Here is a 12,925-nt window from a genome sequence, read left to right as displayed (position 1 = left end):
TTGTTTATAGGTGCTTAGCTATTACATGAGATATTTAGCAGTCTTAGCATTGACTGCATGGAACTTCCAAACAGAAAGAGAGAGAATTGGTGTTCCTTTCCATCCAACAATAAGGCCTTTCCCATTAGTATCCAATGTGCAACAACTCCCACAAGCAAACTGTTTAGCCACAAGGTCTGCTTGGTACAAGGATGACAAGCTGAGCTCTGCTTCTACCATTCCACATTCTGCAAACAAAGTCCTCCAGGCATCAATTTTCATGCACCGGATTATCCTCTCTTTGCCTTCGCTCGCAATGATATTTTTTATCTCAAGGCTCAAATATGTTTCCTCCAATTCCATCCTGTAGGCGCTGCCCCTGTCCATGCAGACATCAAGGCACTCAAAATAAGCACTATAGTACAAGAGTGCTTCATTGAAACGATTTGTGAAAGTTGGTGAGTTGTGATTTGCTTCGATTTCGGTGATCACCATCAGACGGGGATTGAGGTATCTGAGTACTTTTATTAGAGATTCTGAGCAATTGGGTTGTCTCATTGTGCTGCATAGCAGTAGAGGGCAGTAAACTGCAGCAGCTTCACCATCCTCTAACTCAAAGGTGTCTTCATTGACATCTTTGATATCTTTCACCATGGCTACTTTGAAGGAAAATGGTAATTTCAATGCCTCGGCAAACTGAGCCAACCTTCTGCCAGTGTCCTCAATCTTTTCTCTTGATGTCACTCCAACAGCAGTAACTTTTAGCAGCTCAATCGGGCATTCGTATCGAGTTGCAAGAGCTTGCATCAACACTATGCAATGCCCCCCAGTTCTGATTGCAAGGTCAATGAAGTGAATCTTTTTGGCTGATGCTACACTTTCAACAATTGCTTGGATCCCTGCAAACTCAGTTATTTGATAAAAGGGAACTTCTAAGAAGCATGCCATTAAAGCAGGAGTCGAACTCGCCATTGCTTCTTGGAAATACATTGCAAGTACATCTCTGCTTTCTGAGCCCTCAGATGCGTTTCTGCCAGTTTCTCTATCAGTCTTCTCCTGAAGAGCTTTGGTAAAATAGTAAACAACTCTTTGAACTGAATTTCCACAGCTGGAAGAAAGAAATGGCATAGGTTCTGTAGTTTTCTTGCACAACCATATTGCTGCTTCGCAACCTTTTCAGCAAAAGCTAAAAGAAGGTGTGCAAGCTCAACATCTTTGGTTTCCTGGTCTGAGAGGCCAAGCGGAGCACTGCCTAAAACACGAGCAGGCATGCAGTCATCAGCGTATCTCCAGGAAGAGAACTGGATGAAGCTTGCTCTTGCTATTCTCATTACTTCAACAGTTGACAAGCCAGGTACACAACTCATGGTTCAAAGTGTATAAAGCTGGGGGTTTTTCTTAATGTTTAAGTGTAAGAGTTCTCAATTCTCATCCTGTGTATAAACAAGCTGACCTCTTGGTTGTCGAAAGCTAAGCTATGACTTTTGACATGGTTTGAAAAAATTTGTAGGATATTCTAGGCTTGGCCTTCCATGAAATTTCAAGGAAAAAACTGTCAACAGCTGTATGGAAAACTGAAATGGTTAAGTAACTTGGTTGGATTGGACAGGTTTACTAAATAAAAAATTAGTACAATACAAATTATTCTGGTTTTCACCAAATGATTCTTGTTGATCCACAATAGCCTGGCCACAGTTTAATACATCCAAAAGCTACAGACAATATTATTTTTGCAAGGAATATGGGACGACATGATCCAAGCGGATAGCTAAATTATTCCTTTTGCTGATATAGGTTTCTCCATTACAAGGATCTGGTATATCTTTAAATAAATTTTCTTAGAATGTCAGCCGGCTTATTATGCAGCAAAAGAATAAGGGAATAAAGATAAAGAATAAGACAAGCTAGAAGACCACACAACAGAGGGAAGAAAGTACAAACTGGAAGCATGTTTTCATGAAGCACCACAGCATGGCATCAAGTTGATGGAAGGGAAATAAAAAAGAAATAGTAGAATTGTAATAGTAATAATACAAATCGAGAGCAAATCGACACCATCTAGTTTGAGTAATATGCACAGCACAATACACTCAATACTAGTTTGACACAGAAGACATCAAGAACAAGACTGACGTTCACAATTCTTGCAGGGTAGCTTTCATGATAGTTGAATTTAGATATTAAGTTGTGCAAAAATTTATAGAGCAAGTGTGTTATGAACTTATGATCCATGGCTGGAGAGACATGTTTTGTGGTTGCCCTTCTACAGCTTCAGTGTGATGAGGACATATGTCTATAGTTGAAATCTTTCACTAACAGTTGCCTCTCTTAATGGCTTAGTTTTCTTCACACAGGAATCCATCAGTAGATAAATAAAGCAAAGTGATCATCTCCTTGCACAAGGAAGAAAATTCAGAGAGTGTCATAATTTGGACTTAATCTTAACATATCAAAGTGAAGTTCCTTTTTAGATCATGACCTGATATCATTGAGGCAGGAATTCACTCATGAGAACTTGTGAGACAACATAAACTTCAAAAGAGTAAATGTGGAAGCAAACTATCTCAAATCCTAGGTCAAATAATTAAGCCAATCAATTTGGGAATTATTTGACATAATTGGGAGTTACTCAATTTAATTGGGAGGTTATTTGATTTAAATGGGATTATTTGATTTAAATGGGATTTATTTGATTCTTGCCTTAATTAGGGATTTGATTCAAATCAAATCCCTAATTACATCGATCTTGCCAAATCAGGGAAGAATAATTCCTTTCCATATGTGGAATTATACTTCCGAAACCCTAGCCTCCGAGGCTCCAATAAATACTTGGCTATTCACAAGGGTGAGTTACGTCTAAATTTCTATTTGAAACTCTGCAGAAATTCTCTCTCACAAACCCTAGCTGCCATACTCTTTCTCTCTCACACACAAGGCTCCGGCCACCCGGTTCTCACCCTAGAGATATCTCCACCATATTGTTAGCTATTGTTTTCCTACAAACACTTGACCTAACTTAGGTATCGGAGGGCCTTTGGCCAACACCTTTCGGGTGTGGTCCTCTTATTTCCATTTGTTTTGCATGGAGAAAGAGAAGCGAAGAAGAGGACAGAATCTTAGACGAATATTCTTGTGGGACGAAAATCGCTCCCACAGTAAACAAAACAGCATGAGAACTTGTGAAACAATATAATCATCACTCATCATTATGCATCATATGTGCCAATCAATCATTTCAGTTGAATAAAGCAGAAGGTTAGCAATGGAAATGTGAGGTGGGCTATGCATGAAGCATGCTTCAATCAGAAACTGGGTTGTGATGAACGCATCGATGATGATTAAAAAATTAATAATAATAATAACCTATAAAGATCCTGATCATAGTTATAAAACAGAAACTAAAGTTTGAAGCTCAACCAAGAAAAGAATTATATATGAGGGATATAAAACCACATGCCAACTCCATTTCTTATTATTATCAAAGAAATTTCCAAAGAGAAAGAGACTGGAGAGGTGTGCCCTTCCACCCAACAACAAGGCATTTCCCATCCATATTGACTGTACAAGAACTCCCACAAGAAAAATTCTTAAGCACCAGGTCTACTTGATACAAGGATGATGGGCTCAAATCTATTTCCTCCATTCCATACCGTGCGAAAAATGCCCTCCAAACGTCAATCTTCACATTTCGAATCTTCCTTTCCTCTCCTTCAGCTGCCACAATGTTTCTAAGTCCATTCCCAAAGTACTGTGATTCTAAAATCATTCTGTTTGGATCATTTTGTTCCATACAAGTTTCCACGCAGTCGAAGTATGCGCCAAAGAAGAAAAGGGCCTCAATAAAACGGGTCACAAAGACTGGAGAGTTGTGATTTCCCTCAACTTCAGTGACCACTGTTACACATGGACGGATTTTTTTGATTACTCTCATTGCAGATTCCAGTCGATCTGGCTGTGCAACCATGGTTCTCATTGCGAACTCAGAATAGACAGCAACTGTTTCTTCAGAATCTAGCTCAAACATATCTTCTTTGAGATCTAGCATGTCTGGTACCATCACTAATTTGAAAGAAAAGGGTAAGTTCATGCTTTCGGCAAAACTCTCCAACCTCTTACCTGTTTCCTCAATTAATTTTCTGGAACTAGTTCCTATAGCACTTATCTTGAGAAGCTCAACTGGACAATCAGAACGAGATACTAAGGCTTGCATCAGACCTGTCCATTGCACCCCATTCCTGATTTCCAGATCAATTACATGTACCTTCTTAGCCTCAGCCACATTTTCCACAATGGCTTGAATTCCAGCAAATTGTGCAACTTGGCCGAAAGGAATCTTGATTTGACATGCAAGGGAGGTCTCATTTGGTCTCTTCATTGCCTTATTAACATCAAATGAAGGCTGTTCCCCAAACCCTTTGGTGTGACTCTTCCAGTTTCGCGATCAATCTTCTCTCGAAGAGCTTCAGAAAAATAGTAAACTACTCGTTCAACTGAATTCCCGGTACTGGAAGACAACAAATCACATCGATTAAGCAATTTGCCTGCACGCTCATACTGCTGATATCCTACTTTCTCAGCAGAAGCCAGAAGGAACTCAACAAGCTCCACATCTCTAGTCTCCTCAACTGAGAGGCCAGAAAAGGAGAATTCATAAGGATGGCTAAGCATGGAAGCAACACCAGACGCTTGGGAAGAAGTCCGAATGAACCTTGCTCCTGCCACCCTCATGATTTCTTCAGTTGATAACTTCCTGCCTGTCACCTGATCTGTGTAATTGCTAGACTCAAAAATCCTTTCCCCATTCAACCGTTTAAACCCGCTGCCGTAGTTGTTCAAGAGATCAAGCCCTGCTAAGGAGGAGAAATCTCGCTTCTCTTTCTTGGGTTCAACATGTGGAACCAAAGTTGGGATATCTTCAAGCTTTGCAATCTCCTCTAAGCATGCTTGAAATGGTGGAGAGAGAGCATCAAACTGCATGGCATCAAATAATCCATAGTCTGAAACCAATGGTTGCTGCTCTTCTTGTTGTTGGAACTTGGGGAAAAGGAGCTCTGAGGAGTAGTGATTATTGCCATAAAATCCATAATCAGAACCAAGGGAACCAAATCCCCCTGAGTCCCCCCAATTGTCAGCTTCATAAGAATGAACTTGTTTCCCAATTTTTTTCACCTCTTCCATTATAGTATCAGAACCTTTATCAGTGGAGCTAAGTTTATCCTGAACTCCACCAAAATTGAACTCCCCGAAAGAAAACATAGCATTCGTCATCTCGAAAGGGAAACTAACACACACACAATTTGTTCTCCAGGTTCAGATATTAAGCAATAATTCAAGATAGACATGAACAAATTAAACATCTTCTGAGTTTCTTATTCCAAGTCGGTTATATATGAAAATCACTTTGTAAATAGAATAATATTTCCCTTTTTGACACAGTCGCACATGGCTCATCATCAAGTACAGAACAACGATATTGATGTTTTTGATGCTATGAAGATGGCCTGCATCCCATAATCCAAATATATGAATGCCATTTGGCCCAATTAACAACAATAAAAGTATAATATAATTCCTTTCAGGATCCAAACGAGGTGTCAATGACAGCCCCCAATCATCAAAACAATTATTATACGAAGTTCCCAAACAATGCATCTCCTAAGAAGTTCAGCCAAGAGAAATGAAACAAAAGGAAGACAATATAGAATGTTGTTATAATCAAGGAGCGAAGAAGATAATGCAATACAGGTAAGTTAGTTGGGTGCTTACAAAGCAGCCTGCCATGTACAAAGCTTGTTATGCTTTCAATCCAAAGAGCTGAGGAGGCTCTGAGAGCGACAGCCGACAGAAGTTGGACGTTATTGTGTGTATATTTCACCTGTCATTAGCTTGTAACAGTACCTTGTCGGATTCGAGAGCAACAGCGACAGATTGTACACATCATAGACCTAATAGCTGGTGCAGACCGTGGCCGGCAGGCATGCACGCCTTGATAAGCGCCAGCGGCTGACCAAGATCAAGCAAAGCAACCCCAGCTGGGTGCAGGCGAATATATATATATATATAGCATGGAACACAAGTAGCCCTTCAAATTTGTATGTGTATATATACAAGGACCATCAAATATATATTTATATGTCAAAGGTGGAGAAAGAGAGAACGTACTCTGTATCTTCAAAATGTTCAAAATCAACCACCAATTCTCTATGAATGGAAAGCTTAACAAAAGAAAGAAAGAAAAGAAGAAAGAAAGAAAAAAAGGAACATTAACCAACATGAGCATCAAGTATGAGTGAGAAGCAGTTTGTCTTGTGATATAGTCGATTATAGGTAAGATTCTATAATCAAGTTCTTTTACTTTTTGTTTGGAAGGGGGAATTTAAGGGCTAAGAAAATTTAATAATGATGGAATTTATAATGTTGGGCTTAAACTTCTTGATTTCGGAGTGTTAAAATCATCACCCTAAATAAATTGAAAGGGAAAAAAATTTAGCAATGCCCCTTAACCCTGGACCAACTTTTAATTTGATTTTGAGTCTCCTTAAACTTGCATTACGTACCAATGTCCGTCCCAACCTGTGAGAATTGTCATTCACAATAAATAACTTAAGCCCTAACTTTAAGGGCATGTACATCAATTGACGCCTCAACTAGGCATTGACCCCCAATTTTGAGCCTTGGGATCTAGTTGAGCGAGGATAAGATTTTAGGATCTGATAACAAGCAGGCTTAGGACTTGAATATATCTGAAGTTAAGGCCCTGTATGGTATTAGGCCGAGTGGTGTGCCATTGATTTAATTTACCCAATTAATCCATCAAGTCACTTTAACATAAAACAAAGTTAGTTCCACGGTATCCAGTAATATTATGACACGTAAGCAAACGCACATCGGATGACGTGGCGAAGAACGAACAAAAATCAACGAGTGTATCTTAATCACACCTATAAACACCGGCAGGTCTCATTCCTCTCTCCGCTTCGTATAATAATTGTAAATTTAAAGTTTTGTTAACCGGAAGAGGTGGTTGTGGATCGGGTCGGATCTGTGCAGATCGAACAAAATCGAATCGGATCGGTTCGGAGGGTGATGGCGGAGGACAAGTACAACCTGAAGAACCCAGCGGTGAAGCGGATTCTACAGGAGGTTAAGGAGATGCAATCCAATCCCTCCGACGATTTCATGAGCCTCCCCCTCGAGGTTACATTTACTTTTCCCATGCCCTTCCGTTTTTATTTTATGTAATTGATCTTTGACTTTTGGTTTAATTTCACATTGATGGGTAAGTTAAGATTTTGATAGGTGAATTTCAATTCTATTTAAATTTTGAGTATTGGGTTCGAGCTGAATTGGGATTTTTAGCATTCGAATTTGTTCTAAGATAATTTTTTGTGGTTTTTTGAAGAAGATATTGGGCATAATTGGTCACTTAGTTTTTTCGCTTTTCCGCTATTGGAATTGGGCATGTTTTTTGGTCAAAATGCTAATTATCAATCTGTCGATATCTGTAGTTAGCTCATTGGTATTTGTTTTCAGGAGAACATATTTGACTGGCAATTTGCAATCAGAGGCCCTAGTGAAACCGAATTCGAGGGTGGGATTTATCATGGGCGGATCCAGTTGCCGGCGGAATACCCATTCAAGCCTCCTTCATTTATGTTGTTGACGGTAATATGTTCTTGCTTTTTGAGGTTTATGGGCTCTTTTGCTGATTGGGTTAGTTTTCAATTTTGTTTTTATTTTTGTTTTTTTTAAAAGATCACTCATGATGTGTTGGCTTATTTACTTTACTTGCAGCCAAATGGTCGCTTTGAAACCCAAACCAAGATTTGCTTAAGCATATCGAATCATCATCCCGAGCACTGGCAGCCATCATGGAGCGGTGAGTTTCATTCTTTCTGAGAGATTGTGTATTCTAGTAGTATTGTATAATGCTGACAAAATTTCATATGATGTTTAAATTTGGAAGCTGATTACTAGGTAGCTAAATATGGTTCACTCATGCTGGATAGGTTTAGCAATTTTCCAATATGCATTAGGAAGGGCATCCATATTGATTAGCCCAATCGTGCACACCTGAACTCATAACATTTTAATAGATAGATACACCACTAAACCATGATTGGCTTGAAATGGAGTTGGAACTGGACTGCTTAGTCCAATGACCAAATCACTCTAAGTCCATGCTGCAACCTGAACTAATTGTCTTGGCTGCATCCATTGTTTTCTATAATGTGACGTGTTTTGATCTTTTCCTATTTTTATTCTTAATGTGTATTTATTTAGTTATTGACATTTTAAATCGGGATTGGGAATATGGTCAGTGTGCTAATTGGAAAGACAGCTGAAATTTGAGTTGTGACATTTTATTTTCATCTTGCTAACGTACTGTTGCTGTTTGCAGTGCGAACTGCTTTAGTTGCACTTATTGCATTTATGCCTACCAACCCAAATGGTGCATTGGGTTCAGTAGAATACAAGAAGGAAGAAAGGCGTTCCCTGGCCATCAAATCTCGTGCAGCAGCCCCAAGATATGGCACTGCTGAACGTCAGAAGCTAATTGATGAGGTACCTTACCTACTAAAAGTTTCATTGCAATCAACACAGACTAGCATTTCATGACAAAAACTTGCTAACGGATATGTTAATTTCACAGATTCATGAATGTATGCTAAGCAAGGTACCACCTGTTCCTCAACTGAGCCCCTCACAGGATTCCAAAGAGCATCCTTCAAACAGGGAAGGCGATGTTCAGGTGAGTTCCCAAAATGATGGAGCCACACCTGCTGGGGAAGCTGCTGCAGAAGGGTCTCCAAACCCAGCAGTAGGAGACAGGATTGTTGAAGAAGTACAGAAGCCCCTTTGAATGGTAACCCAGGCCCTGAAGTAGCGAGGCCATTGAATGCAGCTCCTTCCGGTGGATCAAGTCAACTGCTACAAAGGCCAGAAATGAAAGTACAAAAACCGGCCGATGATCGCTTGTTCACATGGGCTGCTGTTGGACTTACCATTGCAATTATGGTTCTTCTATTTAAGAAGTTTATGAAATCTAGCGGACATGGTGCTGTTTTCATGGATGGATCTTAGATTTAGAGATGATTGGTACTGCCTTGGTTACAGAAGATGCCTTTGCCTTATAGTAGCTAAAAGACATCTGTTTAAAGTTTTACATCTATTTGGAGAATTTGTGATCTATTATGATCGTCTTATTGTATACAATTGTAAGTATACTTAACCTGTTTTGCATTTGTAAGCTTGGTCATCCCAGAAACATATTCATGTCACAGAAATTGACAAATCTTTGATATATGAAAATTCTGGTGACCAGTGACCACCTTTATGCGTATGATGCATTTATTCATTTTGGCCAGACCTTGTAGTTGAGGTTACTTTTGTTTTCTTCAAGTCTCAAATTACTATAATGCGTCCCCGCCTACGGATCAATCCAAATTTTTCATCTTATTTATTTTCAATTAACGTACTCATTTTCTCCAGTAACAAAACAACCATCACAAAAGACTTTGTTATATGGGCATAGGAAGTCAAAACGTGAACACGGTGGCCATGTTTTTGTTTGGCAACAGAGGTCCACGTGGATTTTTAGTGGTGCATATGCAGTCAGAAAATAGTATTATTTGATTCAAACATGTTTCCCTCGCGCCAAAATTAGCACAAGCCACTAATTATAATGCAGCATTGAAACACATCCGTTTTTCATATAACTATTCTAATTAATTGCACTTACAGCATAATTTGCTTATCCTAACAAAACATTAGTGGTTAGTAGACAATTTGAAGGGGATGATCTAGCGCAATTCCAGCATGACTTCAAAATGATGAGTTTCCATTATCCGTCTGCCTACATCAAACATTTCAATTGGTTCAAAATGATGTGCAAGGGGAGATGATATCAGCAAGCAATTAGAGGCTGCATCATTTCTTGTATTGCCCTGTAACAATGAAGACTGCATAGAGGAAGCTTCGACTTGGAATCCCGATACTTGTATGCATTCGTGCAATTTGGACCCGCACATTTTTCACGTGGGGGAGGATAGCTAAATAACACAAATCATCAAATTTACGCGCCAGTTACATGAAGCAAAAGCAACATTTAAAGATTAAAAACAAAAATTGGGAATGGTAAGAAGGAAGCAAATGCCGTACCTGCAGGGCACTGGACTGAATATACCTGGCAGACCAATATCATCAGAAAATGTAACGATCGTTCCGTTAGGACCAATGACCCATCGGACAGTGTTCGGTGCCAGTGTGACAGCACTGCCAGTCCTTCCCTGCATAATATTATAGTCAACACTGCATCATAACAAATTCAAACAGCCATGAGAAAGAAGAAAAATATTCTATAATTTCTCAAATACCTGAATCAATTCATCCCTCTGCTGCTTCAGTTTTTCTTCCTTTTTCTTCTTCTTCGAATCTTGACCAAGTATCTTTCTGATTGCCTCAGCCTAAAAATTAGAAGTGAGACTGTTTCTACATTTGTCACCTGAGATAATATTATAAAACCTGATATAAAGGCCAAACCTCAGCTTCCCTAGCTGCCTTCTCTGACTGTACTTTACGTCTCTGTGTAGCCTCAGCTTTCTTTAATTGTCGTTCCACTTCAGAGACTTTTTCCTTTCCTGCGGTCAACCAGCCAACAGAAAAACTGAAAACAAGTTTAGCAAACATATGCATATAAATATAACCATAATTACGCGATAAACAAAGAGAGAAGAAGCGCACTTTTAGATGGGGCAGGAAGCAAATCAGTTGCAAGTTCATGAAAACCTGAACCAGAACCAGTTAAAATATCTTTTCCAGACTGGAGGGCACGGTTACGTGTAGTGGGGGGTGATTCTTTCCACCCTTGTAGAGGTAAACAAAGAGATTTCTTTTTCAGCTTCTTCCCATTTGGTTCAGGCTCATCATCAGATGCCAGTTCCTCTTCTTCCAAATAGTCTTTGTCCTTGTACTTTTTCTCTGATCTTGACTTGTTTATTCTATCTTTTCCCAATCTTGATGATTTATATTCTCCATTAGCATCTCCATGAAAGTCATCATTCATTTGAATTCTCTCTGAACGAGCAACGTTAGAAGCACTTAGTCCTCCAAGGAACCGGATTTCCTCATCTTCATCATCATCTTCATTCGCATCTAAGATACATCTCTTAGGAACCCGCTTGCTCTTACGAACTGGTTCATTATCCATTGGAGCACTTTCCCTAAAGATTTTTCCTTTTGAAGAATACTCCTTTCTAGAACTAGAATCAACTTTCAAGTGGTCTTTGCGTTTAACTCCAAAGCCATTTCCCCCATCAGAACAGAAGGGACCCCCACCTACATCATCCTGCATCAACAATATTACTAAACAAGCTCTCATCTAGGTGAAAAGTAAAATGACAAGGCATCCATATATTGGAAACATGAAAAACGGAACAAGTCACATACAATTTTTTCTAAAAATGGGATTTCTTTCTCTAAAGTAACTTGTGAAATCAAAATAGCCATCATTGGACTACAAACGTTTTAAAGAGTTCCTTGTCATTACAGTTGTGATTACACAGAAGAAAAATCAAATTCATTGGAAAATCAGACAGGTTGAAAAAATAAATTCCACTTATACAGGTGGTCCAGAATGAGACATATTAACAGTTGCAATAATTACAAGAATCAGAGTGAGGTACCTGAGGAAGGGGCTTCAGTTGGGGTGTGAAGGCATCGATCGAGCTTGAAGATTTAGTGACGGAAGAGCCACTACCACAGCCAAAATCTGCTGTATACTTGGTGTGGATTGTATGAGTTACACCTCCAAGCTTAAGCTTTAACTTCTTCAGCTTGTTCCCCCTTCCCAATCCATCAAAAATAACTACTTTCTCCTTATTATTCTGATCCTTATCAATATTTCCAAAGGGTGGAAAAATATTAGAGCTCTGTGAAAATATGGGGGGATCTAAGCGAGGTTTTTGTGCTACAACACTCCTCTTCTTCCTCACAATGCAACCTCCAGGTGAAAGCCCAGCTCCAACGAAACTTTCCATTTACGCGAAAATAGCTGCAGTGCTCTTATGCTTCTACCTCAAATATAAAAATAAATAAATAAAACAAATCCCTGGGTAAGAAATAAATAAATATGACAGCACAAATCTAATGGCACCAACAAGTGGTTTATGACAGAAAACGAAAAGCAGCAACATACTGAAGCTTAAATATTTTCATTGCCGTGGTTTCGCCATGGATTTTTAAGTTCTCTGAGACAACATTTTCGTTTCTAAGCAACCAAACGGAAAATTAAGGCCGCACCAACGTCCACTCTTACTCTACTTTCAAGCTAAGAAGAAGAAAAAAAAAAAAAGTACCTCCTTACAATTTAGCTTCTTTTCTTGAGTTGGTGCTTCAGATTTTCTGTCAAACCATTCTCCGTGGAAACGAATAGAGAATTGAAAAAGAAATGTGGAAACTGGAAACGAAGACGACATGAAAAGCACTTACTTACATTGAAGAAGGCAGGGAGTAGCACGAAGCATGAGCGATGAAGCGAATAGAAACCCTAGGTTGCTGCAAAGGAAGACTCCAGGAGTTAATGCTCAGAGTGTGAGAGAGTGGAGTTTCGCCATTTTGGGACTAGTTTTGGTAAAGCATGAAAATGGAACTCCATTATCTGCTTCATTTTCCTCCATTTTTGTTTTTCCTTCATTTAGTTAGCACAGTTTTTTAAGCAGGTCATATGTGCATGAACCAGTCATGGGCTTGTGGACAGGCCTCAAGCCCAAACAGAAAAGGTTGTTGAAGATAATGACCACCAAAGGCTTGAGACACCATTTCTTCTTGATTATTTGAAGTCCATATTATCTTAAATTTATTAAGTGGTGAGATATATGTGGATTTGATTAAGCGATTAGTATTTCAAAAATCTCATAACACAATCTTATAATAAGGGAAACCGTTA

General features: G+C 39.1%; 4 protein-coding genes across 12 annotated transcripts; 1 reads left to right on the top strand and 3 right to left on the bottom strand.

Annotated features, from left to right (window-relative positions):
* Positions 1 to 21: 21 nt before the first annotated feature.
* LOC103323155 (DELLA protein GAI1-like) lies at positions 22 to 1,346 on the bottom strand. Its single transcript, XM_089044552.1, has 2 exons — positions 968 to 1,346; positions 22 to 878 (listed from the first exon to the last, which is right to left on the bottom strand). Exons 1-2 carry the CDS (start codon positions 1,344 to 1,346, stop codon positions 22 to 24), a joined length of 1,236 nt encoding a protein of 411 aa, XP_088900678.1.
* Positions 1,347 to 3,407: 2,061 nt separating this feature from the next.
* On the bottom strand, positions 3,408 to 5,594 carry LOC103323156 (DELLA protein RGL1-like). The gene is given in 2 exon segments (XM_008225123.2): positions 3,408 to 4,393; positions 4,396 to 5,594. Coding segments are annotated over 2 exon segments (1,788 nt in total). The 5' UTR covers positions 5,248 to 5,594; the 3' UTR covers positions 3,408 to 3,457.
* Positions 5,595 to 6,930: 1,336 nt separating this feature from the next.
* Positions 6,931 to 9,322, top strand: UBC32 (ubiquitin-conjugating enzyme 32). Its single transcript, XM_008225125.2, is given in 6 exon segments — positions 6,931 to 7,176; positions 7,513 to 7,644; positions 7,774 to 7,858; positions 8,381 to 8,544; positions 8,633 to 8,825; positions 8,828 to 9,322. Coding segments are annotated over 6 exon segments (921 nt in total). The 5' UTR covers positions 6,931 to 7,065; the 3' UTR covers positions 9,064 to 9,322.
* Positions 9,323 to 9,589: 267 nt separating this feature from the next.
* Positions 9,590 to 12,674, bottom strand: LOC103323159 (PAPA-1-like family protein / zinc finger (HIT type) family protein). 9 transcript variants are annotated; one of them, XM_008225126.2, is made up of 7 exons: positions 12,469 to 12,674; positions 11,664 to 12,054; positions 10,723 to 11,326; positions 10,522 to 10,619; positions 10,356 to 10,445; positions 10,141 to 10,268; positions 9,590 to 10,031 (listed from the first exon to the last, which is right to left on the bottom strand). In XM_008225126.2, exons 2-7 carry the CDS (start codon positions 12,015 to 12,017, stop codon positions 9,887 to 9,889), a joined length of 1,419 nt encoding a protein of 472 aa, XP_008223348.2. In that variant the 5' UTR covers positions 12,018 to 12,054; positions 12,469 to 12,674; the 3' UTR covers positions 9,590 to 9,886. The 9 variants fall into 9 exon arrangements, with proteins under 9 accessions (XP_008223348.2, XP_088901655.1, XP_008223350.2 ...); XM_089045529.1 differs by having other exon boundaries at positions 11,664 to 12,050; XM_008225128.2 differs by having other exon boundaries at positions 11,664 to 12,047.
* Positions 12,675 to 12,925: the final 251 nt, after the last annotated feature.

Source organism: Prunus mume, linkage group LG2 (assembly GCF_029339155.1).
Source record: "Prunus mume cultivar Tortuosa linkage group LG2, ASM2933915v1, whole genome shotgun sequence".
In the NCBI taxonomy this organism is placed as follows: Eukaryota; Viridiplantae; Streptophyta; class Magnoliopsida; order Rosales; family Rosaceae; genus Prunus; species Prunus mume.
The sequence above is the reverse complement of the archived record's forward strand: the minus strand, read 5'-3'. Positions and strand labels throughout refer to the sequence as shown.